This window comes from Populus trichocarpa, chromosome 1 (assembly GCF_000002775.5).
Source record: "Populus trichocarpa isolate Nisqually-1 chromosome 1, P.trichocarpa_v4.1, whole genome shotgun sequence".
Taxonomy (NCBI): domain Eukaryota; kingdom Viridiplantae; phylum Streptophyta; class Magnoliopsida; order Malpighiales; family Salicaceae; genus Populus; species Populus trichocarpa.
The window spans coordinates 34,308,938-34,328,923 of record NC_037285.2 but is presented as its reverse complement, the minus strand read 5'-3'; the positions used below and the strand labels follow the sequence as shown (position 1 = coordinate 34,328,923).

General features: G+C 34.5%; 1 protein-coding gene across 2 annotated transcripts; it reads right to left on the bottom strand.

The window, feature by feature from the left end:
- Positions 1-8,252: 8,252 nt before the first annotated feature.
- LOC18095268 (kelch repeat-containing protein At3g27220) lies at positions 8,253-11,807 on the bottom strand. 2 transcript variants are annotated; one of them, XM_024610860.2, is made up of 7 exons: positions 11,487-11,799; positions 11,150-11,338; positions 10,731-10,960; positions 9,825-9,981; positions 9,551-9,658; positions 9,227-9,433; positions 8,253-8,601 (listed from the first exon to the last, which is right to left on the bottom strand). In XM_024610860.2, exons 1-7 carry the CDS (start codon positions 11,685-11,687, stop codon positions 8,437-8,439), a joined length of 1,257 nt encoding a protein of 418 aa, XP_024466628.2. In that variant the 5' UTR covers positions 11,688-11,799; the 3' UTR covers positions 8,253-8,436. The 2 variants fall into 2 exon arrangements, with proteins under 2 accessions (XP_024466628.2, XP_024466625.2); XM_024610857.2 differs by lacking the exon at positions 8,253-8,601 and having other exon boundaries at positions 9,285-9,433; positions 9,551-9,656; positions 9,821-9,981; positions 11,487-11,807.
- Positions 11,808-19,986: the final 8,179 nt, after the last annotated feature.

Here is a 19,986-nt window from a genome sequence, read left to right as displayed (position 1 = left end):
GTTGCTGGTAAAATGAAAGAAACTATTGAAGAACAAAGAGTTAGATCTTTTTGAATAATATGACCATTAGAATGAAGTTGTCGATGATACGCATCGTTTTATCTATGCTATACACAATGTTTTAATTAGTTAACATGATGGGCACATGTAAGCTTATAGGAGAGTTAGTTATTTGTCTTCTAAAAGCAATGTTTTATTATATTCATTGTAACAAAATTGCCAAAAGATATGCAAATAAAAAAAATGAATGAACGATGTAATGACTTGATTCTTTCTCTCTCCCCTTCTCTCGTTTTTCCTACCATTAACAACACCATACTTATCTCTAGAGGCCATTAATATAGGTTCCATTAAAGTATCACTTACACCTAGTGGTGTCAGAGCTTTTGATCTTCAGACTTTATTCACGGTGCCAGACATTAGGTCCCAAGATCTTAGGAAGTTGAAGGAGTATTTTAAAGGTGCAAACAAGGAACAATCATAGAGACATGAACAAGTTTTGGGTTTATTGGAGACATATAGATAGAAATTACAAGCCACCAAATCACTCAAGATGCTAATATGAAGGAGCTTAAAGAACTTATCAGTGGGACCAAATCACTCAAGATGCTAATATGAAGGAGCTTAAAGAACTTATCAGTGGGTTGTCTTACTAGCAAAATTCTCTACTATAGAAGCTATAAACCAATACTGGAGAGACTAACATAAAAAATAACCATCAACCATTTAGTTGGGAGGATTTGGTGGCTAAATAAACCCAAAAAGAACTTTTTTACTTTTGATAGAGATGATATTTATAAGTGGTTCTACAAATGCAATCAATACTTCGACATAGAAAAAATTATTAAAATTGATAAGCTTAAGTTAGCTTCTTATTATCTAAATGAAATAGCCCTATATTGGCATCAAAATCTTATAAGAAGCAAGGAAAGTCAGGTAGTAACCTGGAGTGAGTATATAAAGGCTATTGCTATAGGTCTGGGTGACAGAAAAATCCAGTAGGAGAATATAAGAATCTCAAGTAGATGTTATATATATATATAATCATTTTCAACCAGAGGATATTCTTTGAGGTAGTCAACATGACAACCATAGTAGTTCTACCATTGGAGGAACCAGAAGGGGAGGTTTGTAGTATTCATGACACTATGAAAGTAGAAAAGCCAAGAATGGTTATGGTTTTGATTTTGTAGGAGGAAGTCATTGAACCATGCCTGTTGGTAAACCCAATACATATAGGAAGTATTGAAGTCATGGGGGTTTGTACGGAAGTGTGTGTGTATATATATATATATGTAACCATTTTCAACCAGAGAATATTCTTTGAGGTAGTCAACATGACAACCATAGTATGAGCCATGTCAGGCAACACTGTATCAAATTACAAGGAGTTAGTGGATGTTTTTTTAGTGGTCTGAAAAAGAAGTGGTACTCAGAGGAGAAAACCCCGTTAGGCTGCAGACACTCAGGTTTGAACAACATGTTGGACAAGACAATCTAACTCAGATAGCAGGGATCGGCTTGTATAGTCTAAGACCAATTTGAGAAGTTGATAGTGAGATATGCTCAACGCTTGCTACTCTTCCACCTAAAGCTGAAATGAATCATGCTTTAACAATATTGTTGGAATCATATCATGATATATTCAACGAACCAAAAGGCTTACCTCCATCAAGACCACACGATCATTCTATACCTTTAAAGAATGGTACTAACCTATGAACCTGAGACCTTACAGAAATTCAGCGTTACAAAAGGATATTATGGAGAAGATGGTTTCTTAAATTCTATTGTCTGGCATCATATAACATAGTCATAATCCTTTTGCTTCTCCAGTGGTCTAAGTGAAAAAGAAGAATAGCTAATGGAGACTTTGTGTGGACTCTGTTAAATTAATTGAGATCAAATAGAGAAAGGAGGCTAGAATTCTGAATAATTTGTATATTATGAATGCATAGTCTTAACCTAAATACAAATAAAGTATATATAGGTCAAACTGAAAGTACTATTTTACCCTTAATAAATAAGACTACATAAATATTATTTAACATCTCCCCTCAAACTCACGATGCGGCAGCTACAAGCATCGAGAGTTTGCCAACCAGAAAACGAAAACGAGAGATGGAATGCGCCTTGGTAAAGAAATCTGCAATCTGCAAGGAAGAAGGAACAAAAGGCAAAGCAATGGTGCCATGTTTGAGATGATGACGAGTAAGATGACAATCGATCTCAATGTGCTTAGTGCGCTTATGAAAAATCGAGTTATGAGCAATCTGAATAGAACTCTGGTTGTCACAATACATAGGAGTAGGATGAGAAAAGGAAATTTCCATATCAGCAAGTAACCAACGTAACCAAACAATCTCTTTGGTAGTAGATGCCATGGCACGATATTCTGCTTCGGTGGATGATTGAGAAACAATAGATTGTTTCTTGCTCTTCCAAGAAATAAGAGAATCACCTAAAAAGATACAAAACCCGGTAACAGACTTGCGATCTGTGTGATCACTACCATGATCAGCATCAGAGTATGCACGCAACTCCAATGATGAGGTGGATGAAAGTAAAAGACTCTGAAAAACTGTACCCCGAAGATATCGCAAAATACGAAGAACAGCTGCCCAGTGAATAGTAGTAGGAGAAGCAACAAACTGACTAACAACATGAACAACATATGCAATATCTGGACGAGTGATGGTGAGATATACCAAACTCCCAATAATAGTGCGGTATAAAGTAGGATCTATCAAAGGTAAACCATCAGAAGAAGAGTACCTTGCGTTAACCTCAATAGGAGTATCTACAATCTTGTTATCAGTAAGTCTAGCCCGCTCAAGAATATCTGCAACATATTTCGACTGAGAAAGAAGGTAACCTCTAGGTGAGTATGCTACCTCAATACCCAGGAAATATCGAAGATAACCCAAATCCTTCATTTCAAATCGTTTAGCCAACTCTGTCTTCAAAACTGAAATACCATCAATATCATCACCAGTAATAATCATGTCATCAACATATAAAGACAGAATGATACGACCTGCATCATTGCACTTAATAAAAAGAGCAGAATCATGACTGCTAGAAACAAAGCCAAGAGACGAGATCATAATAGAGAATTTCTCAAACCAAGCACGAGGTGCTTGTTTGAGACCATATAATGCTTTCTTAAGCTTACAAACATATCCAGAGTCATGTGAAATACCAGGAGGGGGTGCCATATAAACTTCTTCTTGAAGATCTCCATTCAAGAATGCATTTTTAACATCAAGCTGAGAAATATGCCACTGACGAATCAAAGCTACGGCAATAAGAGTACGAATAGTAGTCATTTTTGCAACCGGGGCAAATGTCTCCTCATAGTCCATGCCATACTGTTGAGAGTATCCTTTTGCAACCAGCCTAGCTTTGTATCGCTGAATAGACCCATCATAATTAGTCTTGATCTTATACACCCAACGACAACCAACAACACTCTTACCAGGAGGTAGAGGAACCAGATCCCAAGTATCTGTCTTATGCAAAGCAGAAAGTTCCTCATCCATAGCTTGCTGCCAAAGCGGATCAAGAATTACCTCTTTATAGGAAGAGGGCTCAAAGAGACAATGAATAGAAGCTAAAAAGGAAGTAAATGATGAAGAATAACAAGAATAAGCAAAATCTGGTAGTTTTGTGGACTTACGAATGCGGATGGACTGACGTGGAGGTGGATCCACAATCTCAGATGAAGCTTGAGGGGCTGTAAATGAGAATGGAGCTTCAGGTGTGCCAGAGAGTAAAGTACCAGTACCTGCAGAGTTATGAGTACAAATTGATCGAACATAGAGAGAGGTATCATTATCAGAATCCTCAGAAAAAGGATCTATATGAATAAGATCAGATTTTGTCAGGCTATGAGTAGTGGATGGAATAGAAAAGAAAGGTATATGCTCAAGGAAGACAACATGACGAGACACATAAAGTTTCTGAGTTATTGGATCAAAACAACGATACCCCTTTTTACCTTCACCATAACCTAGAAATACTCAAATAGCGGATCGAGGGGATAGCTTACTGCGTTCTACATGAGGACGAAGAACGAAACAAGTACAACCAAAGACTCTAAATGAGGAATAATCAGGGACATACCCATATAAGTTTTCAAAGGAGATAGACCCGAACTATGAGAAGATGGAATTGTATTAATCAAACTTACAGCAGTAAGAACAGCTTCTCCCCAAAACTCACTAGGAAAAAAAGCAGACAACAAGAGAGAACGAGCAGTTTCGACAATGTGCCTATGTTTTCTTTCAGCTACACCATTTTGTTCAGGAGTATCTGTACATGAAGTTTGGTGGATGGTTCCATCTAAGGCAAGCATTTGACAAAATTTATTAGAGGTGTATTCCCCACCCAAATCACACCTAAAGCATTTGATCACAGCAGAATGTTGAGTTTTGATAAGAGCTCGAAAAGCTGCATATATCTCAAAGAATTCAAAACGATGTTTCATTAAATAAACCCAACAATAACGAGTATGATCATCAATAAAAGAGACATAATATCGAGACCCTCCTTTTGTGGAAACAGGAGAAGGTCCCCATACATCAGAATGAATCAAATCAAATGGTGAAGATGAAACAAAAATACTTCGATTAAAAGGTAAAGCAGAAAATTTTGCCAGTTTACATCCACTACAATCAGAAATGTCACAAGTTTTCAAATTTCCTAAAGCTCCTGTGGATGCCAAAAATCTCAAACGAGATGATGAAACATGACCTAAACGGGAATGCCATAAATAAAAACTAGAAGATGAAAGACTCAAACGAAAGGAAGACAAATCAGCAGTAGTAGTAGCAGCGGCAGCAGCAGCAACTGACACTTTTAACTCATCCAAAATATATAGTCCATTCTCCCTACGGCCTGTCCCAATCAGCTTCTGAGACTGCAGATCCTGTACACAACAAAAAGAACCAGAAAACATGACTAAATAATCACCAGAATCACATATTTGACCAACAGACGCAAGATTCAATTTGAGTTTTGGAATAAGATAAACATTAGGGAGAGACAAGTGAGGTGTGACAACAGAACCAACACCTGCTAAGGGCATAAGAGTGCCATCAACAATCATAACAGGAATGGAGGACAAAGGGAACACTGAGGTAAAAGATGAGGAATCTGGAGACATATGATGGGAAGCACCAGAATCCAAGACCCATTTAGAGTGTGACATACCTGAGGAACTATGAGACAACTGACTTATGGAAGAAGCGGACATTGCTTGTGGCTGCAAGGAGAGAAACTTCTGAAATTGCTCAGCCAAAGAATTAGGATCGGTAATAGAGCCTGGGGAAGCTACTGCTGCAGTATTGTGGTGTGGTGGTTTATAACCCTGAGGTGGTCGATGAGCATTAGATTGTGATTGACTGCCAGACTTCCAAGCTTGATTCTGTTGTCTCAACTTAGGACACTGAGCCTTCCAATGACCTTTCTGCTTATAGAAACTGCACTCATCAAAGCCAACCCTTGTGTAGGGCTTGTTCTGATGATTAGAGAATGGCTTAGAAGGTACTGCTAGTACAGAAGGATTTGAAGCAGAAAGAATTCCCTTTTCAGAATAAGACTGAAGACGTATTTCTTCAGCCAATAACTCACTGACAACAGAGTCAACAGAAGGCAGTGGAGTATGATGTAGAATTGAACCTCTAAGTCCTTCGAAGTCACTGCGAAGTGCTGTTAAAAACTGTACCAATCGTTGCTGCTCTCTACGCTCAATATAGGCACCACATGCCTTTAATTCTGCTGATTCTGTAAGAGCCAATTGATCCCAAAGATCTGTCATAGCAGAATAAAACTCTTGAATACTCATATTCTTCTGATGAAGAGCTCGTATGTCATTCTCTAATTGATACTGTTTTGCAAAATTTGATTGCGTGAATAACCTTTGCAGATGATCCCAAACCTCTTTTGCTGTCTCATACTTCGCCAACTGCGTACCTATCGAATGCTCAACAGAATTGTTGATCCAAGTAATGATCTTTGCATTATTTGCTTCCCATGTATCTATCAAAACAACATCCCCCTCCTCAATATTCTTAGGTATTATATAAGTTCCACTAACATACCCCCACATCTTCTTACCCTTAAGAAAATTTCGCATTACATAGCTCCAATACGAATAGTTCTTCCCATCTAACCTCACACTCACAGACTGAAGCGAATCATCTCTTTCAGTAGCCATAATTAACAATCACAGAGAACCAGAATGCAAAAGCAGCGAAAAACAAAATACCAAATTGCAGAAACTGAACAGAGATTGCAGAAACTAAACAAATATCTTCTCAAAATTATACGATTACTCCAAAACACAAAACCAATTTGCAGAAACTGAACACAAATACCAAATTGCAAAAGCTGAAGGGTAGACGAAATACCAAAATAATTGCAGAAACTGACGAAATACCAAATTTTGCAAAAGTTGGATCCGCGAACTTGTGCTTGGGATTAAGCCTCGTTTCATAAAACCAGCTCTGATACCATGTTAAATTAATTGAGATCAAATAGAGAAAGGAGGCTAGAATTCTGAATAATTTGTATATTATGAATGCATAGTCTTAACCTAAATACAAATAAAGTATATATAGGTCAAACTGAAAGTACTATTTTAACCTTAATAAATAAGATTACATAAATATTATTTAACATACTCCATAGCACTTAACAAACTGATAGTTAAAAACAAATTTCCAATACCTTTAATTGAGGAATTGCTTGAGGAACTAGTGGGTGCAACATTTTTATCTAAGATTAACCTAAGAGCAAGCTATCGGAGATCATAATAAGCTCCGGAGACATATCCAAGACTGCATTTACAACTTATAATCGCCATTATGAGTTTTTGGCATATCTCTCTTTCTCCCTCCCTGCTGTATGTTTATTTCTTATGTGCTTGTTTAATGTGTCCATCTCAACTTGGATAAACTTTCTGCAGGAAATATTGACGGATCTCGTGAAATAAGAAATTACTATGCAACCCATGGGCTCATGGATTCCATGCGAGGAATGTGAACCAGGTCGTGAAATGGAGCCTCCACACGTTGCAATTGATGGTTGCTTTCAAGAATAATGATTTGACAGTTAAAACTAAGGGATATCATGTCTTTTGGCTGAGGATGAAAAGTCTTTCGATCAAGTAAACACTAGTAGAATTGTTAATGCAACAAAAAGTACAGTGATAAGTGGTTGTTTGTCTTTGTGGGTAAAGCTCAAAAAGCTAATCTCAACTGTTACCATTTTTGAATTTGTGCTGGCATTTTAACAGAAAAAATTATTTTGGAAAGAATCAATAAAAGGGAGAAAATTACTGAAGATGGAAAAACCACATATCTTACAGGGATCCATATTTAATTTGAAAATCTTTGACTGGTCGCAGAACCTACATTTATAGTGATTTCATGGTGTGAAAGGGGCAGGATTTCTTTCTTTCTTTCTGGCCGCGTGGAGGTTTGAATGTTTTGCATCATTTGCTGGTTTTTTTTCCTCGTACAAATCCGAACCCGTTCGTTAATCATTTTGCCTCGTGTCTTCAATCCTTTTGTTTTCTTGTTTCACAGGTAGTTGTATTTTGGATACTGTTCAGGGTAACCGATGAGTACTAGTTTCACAGCCTCTAGTAGGCCTTTAAGATGAAGTCATGTTTGTTCTATTCAACTGTCTGGAAGCTGTGTATCCATGTTGATAATTGATTCATAAGCATAGATTAACGGACGCTTCTTTCTACCTTGACTCTTGACATTTTTGCACTTGTTTTTACCTTATCTTCAGGGCAGTTATAGCGCTTTTGCACTTGTAACGGGAGATTTAACAACTGAAAGAAAGAAAGAAAGAAAAAATCCCTGGCTTATTCGTGTATGTCTATAGATGACTTGTTCATTCATGGCATATTGGCCACATTGTAAATGCAGGGCTGGATAACCAAAGTTAACTGGACCTTGTTTCTGTGATTTGTGTTTGTAAATTCCTTCTTTTCGAAATGTGTTCATATATTCTCCAAGCTGAGATCTCTTATTCTTACTACGCAGTCTTGGATCCATTTCATTTATCAGATTTCTTTGTGGTTTAGTTTGTGCTGCTATAGGTTCTGTATACGAGAACAATATGAAAGTTTGCACAATGTTGCCGGAAGACAGAAGGGTGTCTAAGATCTAGCCAACCGGTCAAACAGCCAACCAGGACTCCATTACTTATCAGCAGAGCGGCAAAAAGGTTCGATATGAAAACAATAAAGTGTAATGATATTGATAATCGTAAAATGCGTAAATGGGTTGTACAAAAAGTGCTATTGAAAATGCACAAAAAGAGGATAAATTGATGCCTTTTCAATTGTAGGAAGGAGGCAATGTCAAAATTGTAAGAGCTGTAATATTGTTGAAAGAGTAGCCAGGTTGACAAATTGATTCACAGGTGCAATTTGGTTCTCCACAGCTCTCCAATGACTTTCCTTGGCTGTGGATTATCTGGTCCTCTGTCCCGCTGCCCTGATGTAAAGTACAACCAGCCATCCCAAAAACCAGCAAGGGTAGTCTTTATTCGGAAAGGAAGCTTTCCGATCACTGACCATGTCTGCAATTCAAAATGGACAGAAATTTTCAAATGTTTGCCCATTGTAATAACCATCTGTAGAAAACTGATATAAGAAATTTGTTTAACAGTCACCGACTTCTCTTGTATTTATTCAAAGGAAAATTATTTAGCACTAACACCCAAAATCTGGATTTTAGTGAGCTGTAAGTGAGTACATAAAGAAAGATTAGCTTAAATTAGCGGAGTGGCCTTGTTGCAAGCGGGGTTGGCATTGCTCATTTATGCGAAATGCCATTGATGACAGATGACACCATTGCTTACGAAACAAGGCCAACAGCACGCGTATCTGGTGAATAGCTGCTTACTTCTTTAGATTATAGAGGACATGAGGGTATCAAAACATAACGTATGAAGACGAGTCTTGAAATTTTCCAACGCACAAAAGGAGACTGCTTTTGGGAGTTTTGATATTTTCCAAAGCACAAAGGAAAGAAGTGACTGCATCATCGGCTCCTAAATGAGTCAACACAGCAAGAACGACCGGCTACTGTCGACTAAAGTGGTCTATGACAGGTATTCTATTGACCAAACAGACAGCTGAAAATACATGATATGAACATGAAGCATAATCCTTCTTAAGAGTGGGAAAGGTGAAGATCAGTACCAGCGAGTCCAAATGGAATTGGAACACCTCTCCAACCAGCATCATCCTTTTCGTGTTTGGGTGCTTTTCTGTAGTACCTCCAGTGATGATAATTGAGTTGTTGACAATTACCCAAGCACACTCAATATGGGAGTCGGGTTTTGGCATTTCAGGTAAAGTTTTCCACTTCATTTCATCATCTAGCATATAAACGTCGCCATAAACTACCTGAAACATTGCAGAGTCTGAAAGCTATATCATATACCGCCAACAATGACAACGAGAGAGCACAGCTCGCTAAAATCCAATATGTTCTAATCAAAACAAAATGATCAACCTGTATACCTCTTTCCTTCGAGAACACTTGAAAATAGGCGACCCAGGTTTAGCCATGAAATCACCCTCTTGACCCCCAATGACAAAAAGCCGATCATTGACCACGATACAGGCCCTGTCACCAAAGTGATATTCACGGTTAGAATACGGAAGATAATCACCGCATTATTAGAGTTGGGTGTGAAACATTTTCGCAGGAGATGAATGATCCAGGCGAATTAACCCTCAGAACAGAATCTTGTTTCCAATTTCAAACATAAATGAAGGCAGCAAGCAGACCTATGTGACGGGGAATGGGTATTTCAGTGCGCCACTCCTCCAATGCTTTTCCATTCTTTACTGCAATACTCCAGTGATCTACTCCAGGTGTGTGGCGATTTTCCTTGCTGCCACCCATCACATGCAGTCTGCCTCTCCATAATTGAGTTGCAGGAGCATACCTGAAAACTCATGTTAATAATATTCATTTAAGGCATTGAGTACATAGCTTTGAAATATTCAGCTTTGGATAGACTGCTAGTAGACACATCTCCTATTTCACAGTTGCAATTCTTTCATGTTCTCTAATGTCAATGCCAAACTACATTAGGTCCTGCTAGTACAGAACTAAATTTGATCCTTTGAGATCACAACTGTTACCTAAGCATCAAAAGCTAAATTGATGTTGCAATGCATAAAGGAGTTAATCCAGACAAAGGCCTATTGTGGTACCAAACCTACCGCAGCTCATTATACATATTAAAAATCAGTTAACGGAAACCAATTATCTTAAAGAAACTCCAATACAGAACCAATAACTAAAAAATGGCAAGAAAATGATGATAAATTGGCGTTTGGGAACAGGGTTACGATGGAATCATTCAACCTGCATAGATGAACATGCACATCACATGAATATTTGAAAGAATCTGATGATTACAGGCTATCAGATTTTTCTCAGGAATGTGATGACAACACTTGTTTTCTCTAAATAAAAAGATCAACAACTCTCAAAACATGACAAATTAGCTGCCAAGGTAGTAAACACACAAATACAGGCACATGAAAGAGGTTCATTGGTCAAAACACTAGAAACAGGAATTAGCTTGATAATGAAACGGACTTGAAATAAGCAGTTGAAAATTCTGATCCCCAGATTGGATAAGAAAGTAAGTTCAACATTCATGGATTTCCTGCTCAAGTCAAGTACCTTGGTGCCGGTAATGGAGGCAATCGGTGCCATTTTCTTGTCTCAGTGTCCAGTGAGAAACAATTAGTTATGGCTGTCCTGCATTGAGCACCATATTGTCCCGAGACAATGTACACGTATCTCCCATCTGTTGCCACTCCCAAATGTGAATTTGCCATGTCTTTTGGGGTATCAAATTTGTCACACCATGTATTATCACTGAAATTGTATACATCAACATGAGAGTGTACCTATAAGATACAAACATCCAATCAGACAAGAAATAAAACACAAAAAATAAAAATCATTGATTTTAATCACAAAAATCCATTCCACGGTTTAATACGAAATATTTTTGAAGCATTGTTGAAAATTAATCTTCAATTGGACTCAAAGGTAAGAGAACATAATAAATCAGGCAAAGAATGAAAGATTCTCACATGGTCAAGGTTTCTATATCCAACAAATACATAAAGAAGGTTCTTGATCTGTACTGAATAACCATCAAGACGAGGCACAGGTGCTGATGGCATCTGCTCCCATTCTAACTCCGGTGCTGGTAAATCAGCAAAAGTGGCAGATAAGACTCTCCCTTCTACATTGCCATTTTTATCTTCAGAACCTTCTTTCTAAAGGAGAAAGAAAACAATGAGCATTCAATATCAATAACAAACATCATCAAATCAAACAAGATCAATATCCCAGTTGATAACCATACACATTGGATAGAATTCAAAGTAACAAGAAAGAAGAAGACGAAAAAGATCAATGTATTACCTGGTGGTCTTGGTTGGTGTGATTGTCACTGGCTACATTGTTATCTGCAATGGATTGATTAGTAAAAGAAATGGAAGAAGAAGAGGTCCCAAGAAAACGGGCGAAGAGAGCGATCCCTACAAGTGTTGCCAATGACAGTGCAAACACCAACTTCATTAAACCATATTGCTTGTTATTCTGTCCAAACCCTAACTTAGACATTTTTGTCTGAATTCAAGAAACCAAAGAAAAGCTATTTTTATAGCAGCACATTGAAATACAGAACTTCTTTAGTAATCCGTCGTCCATTCGACTGATTTGTTTCGAGAAGAGTTTCGGCGCCAATGGTTTTTAGTCAAAACGTGTGGTATCGTTTTCTTTCCCTTTACGTGAGTGGTATTTTTTTAATTTATTTATTTAAAAAACAAATAGGAAAAAAAGAGAAGTAAATAATATAGAAAAATTGATGAAAAAGAAGACATTATTTTAGAATAAACTAATATTAAACTTAGCATTATTTTATAATAAAGAATAATTTTATAATTTACTTTTTTTCATGTTACCTGGTAGACTAGTGAAGACGAAGAAAAATGAAAAATAAACAAATTCAATCTCTTTGTTTTTAGCGATTCAATAACTTACACTTTTTAGTATTAAAGACCATAACTTATTCCTTTAATTGTCCATGACTTTTAATTCCTCAAAAATTATGTTTCGGCCCTAATGTGTTGAGGAAGGAGAGAGGAAAATGCAAGAAAATCATGAAAGAGAGGGAAAATATTCTGTTGTTTATATTCTGGTAATGAAAAAATAATAATTTTGGCATCAATAAATTCATTTTGGAGAATGAAGTTCTATAAAAGGGGTTTAGAATTTTTATTTTGCTAAAAAACATAGATTTAAGTTCAATATGATTTTTTGGAATATTTCAAAAATATTTTTGATTGATTTTATGGTGTTTTGAGCTTTAAAAATAGATTTATTTATTAATATTTTTAATTGTTTTTAGATAAAAATAAGTTAAAATAGGGTTTTTGGATTCAAGAACCCAAAACTTGATTTTTTGACTATCGATGGTGTCCAGAAATTGAATTGACACGCTGTTCATCTTGTTTAAAAAAAAATTGAGTAAACAACACATCATTCATCCATTTAAAAAAGTAAAAGTCAGGAAAAAAAAAGTTAAGCGTGCAAGCTTGACATTGTAGTCCCAGAATGCCAAGGTTGCTCCTTTTAGGCTAGGTACGTGGCCTAATCATCCTAGGCCCAACACTTGCCTCATTTTATATTACTCTTCAAAATTTTTCTTTTTATTTTTATTTTGAATAAGATTAACTAAGAAAAAAGTAATTAAAATGATATTTAAAATGTTATCCAATTTTATCATAGTTTTTGAATAAGATTATAATTTATTTATAATGGTATTAACAATTAGATTTTGAATTATTATATATAAGACTAATGAGAAAAATTTATAAAACAATATGCTCATAATTAATAATTGATAATAAAATATCTATTTTATTATTCTTTATCATAAACTTCTCACACGAATTTTTTAGAGTACTTATTCTTTTATTTTTTCTTTTATTACAAATTATCGGGTCATGATTTTTTCTATTTTTTATTGAATATTATTTTTTAGATTATGATAAGTTTTTGTTTTAAAAAATGATTCTTATAAAAAAAATATATTTTCCTTAAAACAAAAAAAAAATGAACAAGAAAAGATAGTTTCAATTAAAAAGATATATTTTTTGATATGATCAAAGAAATGTTATATTCGGATTTTGATATAAAATCTTCTACTGTCTAGTTTTATGTTAGTGAACGTAAATCTAAATCAAACTGTTGGGTTAAACTAAAATTTCACCAGAAGATTCCAGAGGTATTTTTCTATGTCGTGGTACACTTTCAAGTCAATCTGAGTTCAGGAAGACCTTGCAATATAGGTCAGAACAGGCTGTATGAATTTTGTTATTTATTTTCTTTTAACTTGTGGACTTCTTATTTTTCAAAGATCCTTTCCAATAAGAATGCGACAACTTGTTTTGAGAATTTTCTAGTTTTATAAGGATTTTTAATGGATTGTGACATAATTTTCAAGTGTGGTGAGTATTCATTAATGTTTCAAAATTATTTTCTTATAAGGATTTCTTATTCATCCAGCTACACAAGAAAATAAGGACTTGTGATATTTAATGACAGATTGGTTATATTATTTCAGGGAGTTTCCTAATCCTACAAGGAAGGGACAAGGAAGGTTAAAGAAAGGCAACAAGAGTTTTCATATTTTGAGATGATTATTTAAAGTTACAATTAATTATCCTAGATAAACAAGGAAACTAAAAGGAAGGCAACTTCAACAATCAATTTCCTACCTTATCTTAGACATCTAAAGGTGGCAACAAAGACCCTAGTGTTTTTAGGATGAAAATTTCATTCATGACATTATTTTAACTAGGAAATTTCTCTATCTTAGGTTATTTTGTTTAATTAGGTGTAACAACTTTATTTTATATGGCAGGTTTGTTATTTTTAATATTTTCTTCATGTTTGAGCTTAATTAATACTTGGTTTCCAGCTAAGATCTTAGGCTTGTTTAGTCAATATTCTGGGCTTATCAATATAGGTTTTGGGTAAATTTTATAATTGGATCAATTTAGTCCATAAGGGTAGATTCATTAGGGTTATTTTCTAAGAGTATTTAAACTCTCTATAAGTCTAAAATTTAGCTTGTGCATGAAAGTGATTCTTGCGTTCTTTGTTTCTTGAAGTAACTAAACCAACTTATCGAAGATTAACTGGCTTCATGATATCATTCGATTTAATTCCAATAGTACTGGTGCTTTGAGATAGGTTTTTATTATGTCACACTCCTATCAGACCTCTTTCAGCTTTCCGAGATCATATTTCATTCTTGATTGTGGGTTGCATAACCGCATGATTAGGAGGTTCATATCATTTTCCATTCCTTAATTCATATGATTGAGATTTTTATAAATATTTATTTTAATGGTTTTTAGTTTTTAATTTGAAAACATGCTGATAATAATAAAAAAATGCTTTTGTAAAAATAAAAACAATGCTTGAAAAAAATTGAAAATATATCTAATAATAAATATATATATTTTTACTTTTATAAGAAATATCTATTTGCATTATAATAGAAATAAATAAAAATTAATTTTAAAAACTACCTTGGAAAAAAAACTAGTAATTTACTAGAAAAACAAAAGTGCTAAAAACAGAAAAACTATAATATTGTGGAAAGAGGAGTTTTTTAGTTGATAAATTAAAAGCTTTTGAATCACACCAAGGATGTAGTAATAAATTAGTTTATCTATTTTGCATGAAGAAAGATCTAACCTAATACACTAGATCCCATAAGAACTCTGAATTTAAATGTGTTTGAGCTAGAACAGTACTAGGTGACCTCATCCACTTGCAAGTATGCGATCGCTGGTGGACCTCAAGTTGATGGGCTCTCCAGCCGCTCACCCATGGGTGGCGTCCATAAGTGTGACCACAACATAAAAAAGAAATGAAAAAAAATACTAGATTAAATTAATAAGAGTAACTTCGAGACAAGAGGGACTTGCTCATTTAGTCACTGATGAATGACAACTTATTTTTCTTCTTATTGGAGAGCATAGATGTAACAAAGTATATATATGACATACATGTACCCATTTAATATTTGACTACTTAATTAGTAATATTGATGCATGTGGAAGCTCAAAAGACGATAAAAAATTATGAAATCAACATAATTGATAAGTGAAAAATATTGTAAACACATACTCTAAATTTACAGTCTTATTATATGAAAATATAGTCTAATCAAGTTTGTTCTTTAAAGAGGTTTACAATGCATATAAATAGGTTAGAAAAATGACATATACTTGGTAATTAAATCATAATCTTAAAAAACAAAAAAATAATACAAAATAACATAAGAAATCTGAAAAACAATCAAGGAAAATTGGCATTCTTAGGTCCCAATTTTTTTTTTAACAACAATACAAGTTGCTCACTCTAAGAGCCATAGGATTAGTTCTTGATGAAACTTCAACCTAAATTTAAAAGTGCACGAGCTGGTCTAACCAATCACCCACATGTCTTATCTTGCATGAAGAACAACATCCCACCTCACAACTTGGCCTTGCTCAAGATAATGCTGGTTTTGAGATTATTAATATGGCCTACGCTACTCAAGGTAGATGATGATATATATCTCTTCCATAGTGTTATAGTTGTAAGAAAATTAGGTATATTGTAAAATATTGTAGTAGGAAATTTTATAATTATTGTAAGAATGAAGGTCATATTATTAAAGATTGTCCTAATTGTCCTCAGAATCGATCTGCTTCTACTTTTCATGCTGGTGTTCAGTCTATTTTTATGCCTACATCGTCTACACAACCTATTCTTTCAGGTTTGTTTTTCAATAGTACTCCTGATCAGGTTCATCATATGACTTTTTTTCCCTTTTTACTCTCGGTCGCTAAGGTAAGAAACATCTTCTTACCTCTCCTTAGTTAATTGATTTTGCAACTTCCAATCACATGATTGACAGTTCGATTGCTTTACATGATGTTAATAATTACAATGGTAAGCAACATATTCAAATCACCGATGGTTGCACTCTTCCTATTAAAACGGTTGGCAACTTGGGATCTTCTTTACTAATGTCTTTGTGTCTTCTGATTTATCTGTTAATCTCATTTCAGTTGGATAATTAGTAGAAGAAAATTATTCTTTTCATTTTGATCATTCTAGTTGTTGTGTGCAGGATCAAGTATCAGGACAAGAGATAGTGAGGGGGCTTAAGGTGGGACATTTTTTTCCTCTTCAATCTTCTTCCTTTTCTTGTTTAATTTCTTTTAGTTATTCTACAATTGTTAATAAAATAGCCAATTTTGGCATAATAAATTGGGTCATCCCAATAATTCTAACACATCTTATAAAACATTTTGATCATTCTAGTTGTTGTGTGCAGGATCAAGTATCAGGACAAGAGATAGCGAGGGGGCCTAAAGTGGGACATTTTTTTCCTCTTCAATCTTCTTCCTTTTCTTGTTTAATTTCTTTTAGTTATTCTACAATTGTTAATAAAATAGCCAATTTTGGCATAATAAATTGGGTCGTCCCAATAATTCTAACACATCTTATAAAACAAGATTATTTGAATAATACCAATGAGTTTTCTTCATTGTTATTTGATTGTGCTCTTTGTAAACTTGGTGAAAGCAAGTTTTTACCCTTTTCTTTACAAATAGTCATGCTTCTACATGTTTTGAAATTATTCATTCTGATATTTGGGGTATAGGTCATGTTCTTTCTCATACTCAATACCTGTATTTTGTGACATTTATTTTCTCATACTTAATACATGTATTTTGTGACATTTATTGATGATTACAATCATTTTACACGGGTCTATTTTCTTTGTTCTAAAGCTAATATGTTATTAACCTTCTAAACTTTTGTTGTCTATATAGAAACCTAATTTTATGTGTGTATTAAGATCTTATGCTCAGATTCCAGGGGAGATTACATGTCTCATGTTTTTCAATCTTTTCTCCAACAAAAGAGTATTCTTTCTTAGCGTTTATATCCTTACATTCCTCAATATGATGGTGTTGCCAAGTGTAAGAATCATAATCTTTTAGATGTTCATACATTGATACTTGAATCTTTAGTTCCTTCTAGATTTTAGGTAGAAGGCTTATTTGTAGTTGTAGATTTGATTAATCATTCCCCTTTTTCTATTTTGCATTTTAATTCTCTATATTCTTTTTTATGTAGTGTTTCTCCTTATTATAATTCTCTGCATGTTTTTGGTTGCGTTTGTTTTGTTCATTTACCTCTTATTAAACATCATAAACTTGTTGCTCAATCTATTCAATTTGCTTTTCTTGGTTGTAGTGACTCCCATAAAAGGTTTATGTGCTATGATGCAAATGCTAAGCTTTGTATTTCTTAGAATGTGATTTTTTTAAAATGAAAATTTCATCCCGTCTTATCCTAATTCTACATCTTCCTCTATTTCACTTCCTCCTTTTGATGATGTGTTTAGTACTCCTTCTCATTTTAAGCCAGGTATTGTGTATCAGAGATGTCACCAATTGCCTCATTCTTCTTCTAAATCACTATCTGATCATATTGTGCACGCGTCTTGCTTCTACTAGGGTTTCCCGATCTTTGGATTGATATGGTTTTTCTTCTTTTGCTCTTCAAACTACTCTTGATAATACTTTTGTGCCTAAGTCTTATTCTTATACTTCTACTCAAGAGTGTTAGTGTCAAGCTATGCAGGATGAACTTCAGACTCTTCAAGACATCACATTTTACCCTTTTGGAGTTAAGCTCATTGGGTGTAAATAGATATACATCATCAAGATATGTGATGATGGCTCTATCGAGCAACATAAAACTTGTCTAGTGGGACTTAAGAATTGGCAGGAGTATAGGCTTGAGAAAATTATTATTGTCTACACTGTTATGTCCATTATTGTTTCTAAATGATGGTCATTTCGTTAGATGGATGTGAATGATGGATTTTTACGTGGTGACCTAGAGGAAGAAATCTTTATCTCCTTCTTCTGATTTGTTTTTTTTTTCTTTTTCTGTTAAGGTTTATCACTTAAAGCGACTTTATATGGTTTGAAGTAGGCACCATAAGCATCGTTTGAGAAGTTTCATATTTATTCAGGCACCTCTGGGATTGTTATACTTGTGTATGTCGTGATTACTGGATCTGACCTTCAATTAATTGACCAACTCCAACAACGCCTCAAATATTCCTTTCTTATGATAGATCTTGGTTCCCTACAATATTTTCTTGGACTTCAGGTTCAACATTTTCTGAATGGCATATTTTTACATGAATATAAGTGTACCCAATAACTTTTTTCATTAGCTAGCCTTCAAGACGATAATTCAATTTTTACTTCTTTAGAGGTAAATTTAAAGTTGCTAAGACGGATGATGATCCCTTATCAAATCCTTCAATGTATCGATAACTGGTGGGCAGTTTGAATATTTGACCATTACTCGACATGATATATCATTTATTGTTCAACAAGTGAGTTGGTTTATACAGGCTTCATGTCAGATATATTTGGTTGTTGTTTGTCATTTTCTTCAATATCTCAAAGGGATATCTAGTCGCGGCTTGTTCTTCCTTTCCGAAAGGTCTTTATATTTGGTAGGCTTTAGTGATCCTAACTGGGTTGGTTGTGTGGATACTTGTCATTTTATTGTGGGTTGATGTATATTTCTTGGTGATGCTCTTATTTCTTGAAAGAGTAAGAAGCACGCTTGTGTCTCAAAGTCATCCACAGAGTCTGAATATAGGGCTATGTCATGTGCTTGTTCTAAAATTGTATGTCTTCGTGGGTTGTTAGGCGAACTTAATGTTTCGTAGCTTACTCATATTCCCCTTCATACTGATAATACCAGTGCTATTTAGATTGCTGTGAATCCTGTTTTTCATACCAGTGCGAATCCACCAAACATATTAAAATGGATTGTCATTTCATTTGTGAAGCCTTAGCTCATCAGGATATTACTGTTCCATATATTTCTACTAAACACCAAACCATTGTTGTTTTCACCAAGGCTCTCTCTGGTTCTCGCTATCAATTCTTGTTTTACAAATTGATGCTTCTAGATCACTCAACATCAATGAGGGGAGATGTTAGCAAAATTGATGGCTTGTTATGTGTTACTTTATTTAGTCTAGCTATATATGCAGAAATATATATTGTATATAGACATAAAATTGATAGGCTTTACTCTTATCTTGTATAGTAATGCTATTAATGGTTGATTTTCAGTCGAGTAAGGAGCTACATTTTTAGGGCTTGTTTGGAATTATAGTAGTGGTTGCGGTTCAAAGTATTTTTCGCTTAGAAATGCATAAAAATAATATTTTTTTTATTTAAAAAAAATTATTTTTAATATCATCACATCAAAACCATCCGAAAACATAAAAACAAATAACTTTTAGCAAAAAAAATTAAAATTTAAAAGAACATGATTTCAACCGCATTATCAAACAAAGCCTTAATATATAAAAAAAAGCAACTCTCACGATAGAGAGATTCAGACCAAAAACCTTATTGGCATATAGAACATTTCTGGGTTCAAGGATCTCGTTTGCTGCCAAGATTAATAAAAGCTGGCTGGTGTTCTTCTCGTGGATAAAAAAGGTTTACGGTCATCATGAATACCAAATTCATGCACTTTTTTTTTTGTTCAAGTCCTGTTTTTTTTATTTATGTTGGTCCTTTATGCTCCCTTATGTTTAATGTATTAAATCTGTAATTTTCCTGGACCATTTTCTCTTTGGTCTATGTAACTCTTTAATCCAAGTTAATAAAATTGAGATCACATTCAAATAAATAAATTAAAAAAAAACATTCATGGACATTGCCCCATCAAGAAACATGCAACAGAACATAGGCATCTTGCCCCTCGGGTGGGTCGTCCTAGCCTGTATTTGTATTTCAGA